General features: G+C 45.1%; 1 protein-coding gene across 1 annotated transcript; it reads left to right on the forward strand.

Annotated features, from left to right (window-relative positions):
* Positions 1-553: 553 nt before the first annotated feature.
* On the forward strand, positions 554-1,916 carry LOC131873946 (protein argonaute 18-like). Its single transcript, XM_059217128.1, has 3 exons — positions 554-650; positions 1,198-1,569; positions 1,720-1,916. The coding sequence occupies exons 1-3, from the start codon at positions 554-556 to the stop codon at positions 1,914-1,916; spliced, it is 666 nt and encodes a 221-aa protein (XP_059073111.1).
* Positions 1,917-2,141: the final 225 nt, after the last annotated feature.

Genomic DNA, 2,141 nt, shown 5'->3' on the forward strand with positions numbered 1-2,141 from the left:
TCCGATATCAGTTCCGATTCTTGATTTCCGATATGATTCCTGATGTGATGCTTGCATTATGGATCTTTGATATGGTTTCTTGATATGATGCTTGCATTATGGATCTTTGATTTTCGATATGGGTCTTTGATTTTTGATGTGTCTTTGATTTTTTGATATGGGTCTTTGATTTTCGCGATGGGTCTTTGATTTTCGATACGGGTCTTTGATTGTCGATATGAGTCTTTGATATGATTCTTGATATGGGTTAGATTGTCAATATGGGTCTTTGATTTCATTCATTGTTTCAAGTTGATTTTGTTTTGATTGGATATATCGGATAGATGTGGGAACTGATGATGGACATTTGTTATTTTGTAGGCACAACTTGGTGTACTTCAGTCACGAGAGTGATTTCCGTGATCGTGGTCATTGATTCTGCGATTGTCACAGGCTGATAGGGATGTGATTGAGAGATGCGGTTTATCATACTTACTAGAATTGCCTTGGTATATCATTAATCGGGGTTTGTTGATAGCTTTGGTGGAGAGGTGGCACAGGGACGCAAGTTTGGATGGGGGTCCTGTATGTTAGCCCACCTTTACAGAGAGCTTCACCAGATGGTGTATCTAGGATACAACAGTTTGTCAGCGGGGGTGATATTACTACAGGTGTGGGCCTGGGAGCACATTCCTATGTTGAGACCACTTGAAGATAGGGATAGGCTAGTTGGTCAAGCATATGCTTATGGGTATACAGGTATAGCTGTCCAGCATAAGCTAGGAAAACTAGAACACTGGCAGAGAGGATTGGACGATATTGATACGGTCATTTGGAGACCGTATATGGATTGTGAGGTGTGAGTTGAGGATGAGATAGAGATTCCCTGTGTGTATATGTCGAGATATTTGATCGGGCAGACACCTTTTATCATTGAGCGATTTTTACATAGTTGTGTTCAGCGGCACTATGGGAGACAGTAGGGGATACCATAGGGAGCATGTTTATATGCTAGCTGGAGATAGGATGTGCCTAAGTGGGGACCCACAATGGATAGTGTAGTGGCAGTAGAGGATTATATGATATTGGCAGGCCAGATCTGGGATTATGGAGCTATGGTTGTTGATGCTGGGATGACAGAGGAGTTATCTACCTACTTTGTGGCACATGCAGTGGCACGAATATTAGATCCAACAGAGATGTTACCTACTTTTTAAGATTATAAGGATCAGCAGCCAAAGAGGCGAGGGGGAGTTAGACAAAGAGATGAGGAGGGGGAGGAGGTAAGAGATGGAGGTGGAGATGATGGAGGAGGTGGTGGAGGAGGTGATAGAGGGGGAGGTTGGAGAGATATAGGGATAGATAGAGAGAGATATGGAGGATGGGGGGGTGATGGTGGGAGATATAGAGGAGGAGATAGAGGACAAGGGGGTGATGTAGGGAGAGGAGGAGGACTTCTCCTTGTTGTTGGTGGTACTGGTAGGGTAGGTGCAGTGCTAGTGGTGGTGGGTGGTATAGAGGATGTTAGGCGACCTACCCAAAGGAGGATATCCGATGTTCTACCTCCATCGGTGCCTCAGACAGGGATAGGTATGGGTGGGACCATGAAAGAGGTACCCATTCAGATTAGGGTACCCACCCATTTGCAGGACTCATAGATTAGAGGCTTACAAGTCACAGTGCAGGAGTTATAGGCACAGGTGCTATCACAGCAGCACTAGATTACACAGATTATGGCAGAGCGGGATACAGAGAGAGAGCACCAAGGCTGGGAGGAGGAGCTTGCTGAGAGATTCAAGAGAGCGATAGGTGGTGCCCCGATGCGGGATACACTGAGGAATATACGGTACATAGACAAGGAGGCTGAGTACTACAGGAATTTATATGAGGAGTTGGTTCCAAGAGAGCACAGAGCTCCTAGATATGCAGCCACTTGATTTGCTTGTAGTCAGATAGGGACATAGAGAAGAGGTATTACGGGGCATCCCTGACGTAATCCACTTGGTGGAGATCTAGGAGCTGGGAGATCTTTTGTGAGACCATCAGCCTCAGGAGATAGTCATACCTGAGAGACTTGTCTCTGTTGTATTTTGACAGACATGATATCCCTTGTCTCTGATCCACATGTGATGTGTTATGGATGATGATTTATGATATGCTTT

The sequence above is a fragment of the Cryptomeria japonica genome, chromosome 3 (assembly GCF_030272615.1).
Source record: "Cryptomeria japonica chromosome 3, Sugi_1.0, whole genome shotgun sequence".
NCBI classification, from domain to species: Eukaryota; Viridiplantae; Streptophyta; class Pinopsida; order Cupressales; family Cupressaceae; genus Cryptomeria; species Cryptomeria japonica.

Excerpts from the sequence above, each read along its gene's own strand:
- LOC131873946 (XM_059217128.1), top strand. The coding sequence starts at position 554 with ATGGGGGTCCTGTATGTTAGCCCACCTTTACAGAGAGCTTCACCAGAT. Across the intron at positions 651-1,197 it reads CGGGGGTGATATTACTACAG|ATTATAAGGATCAGCAGCCA; the intron begins GTGTGGGCCTGG and ends CTACTTTTTAAG. Across the intron at positions 1,570-1,719 it reads GGTGCCTCAGACAGGGATAG|AGCGGGATACAGAGAGAGAG; the intron begins GTATGGGTGGGA and ends AGATTATGGCAG.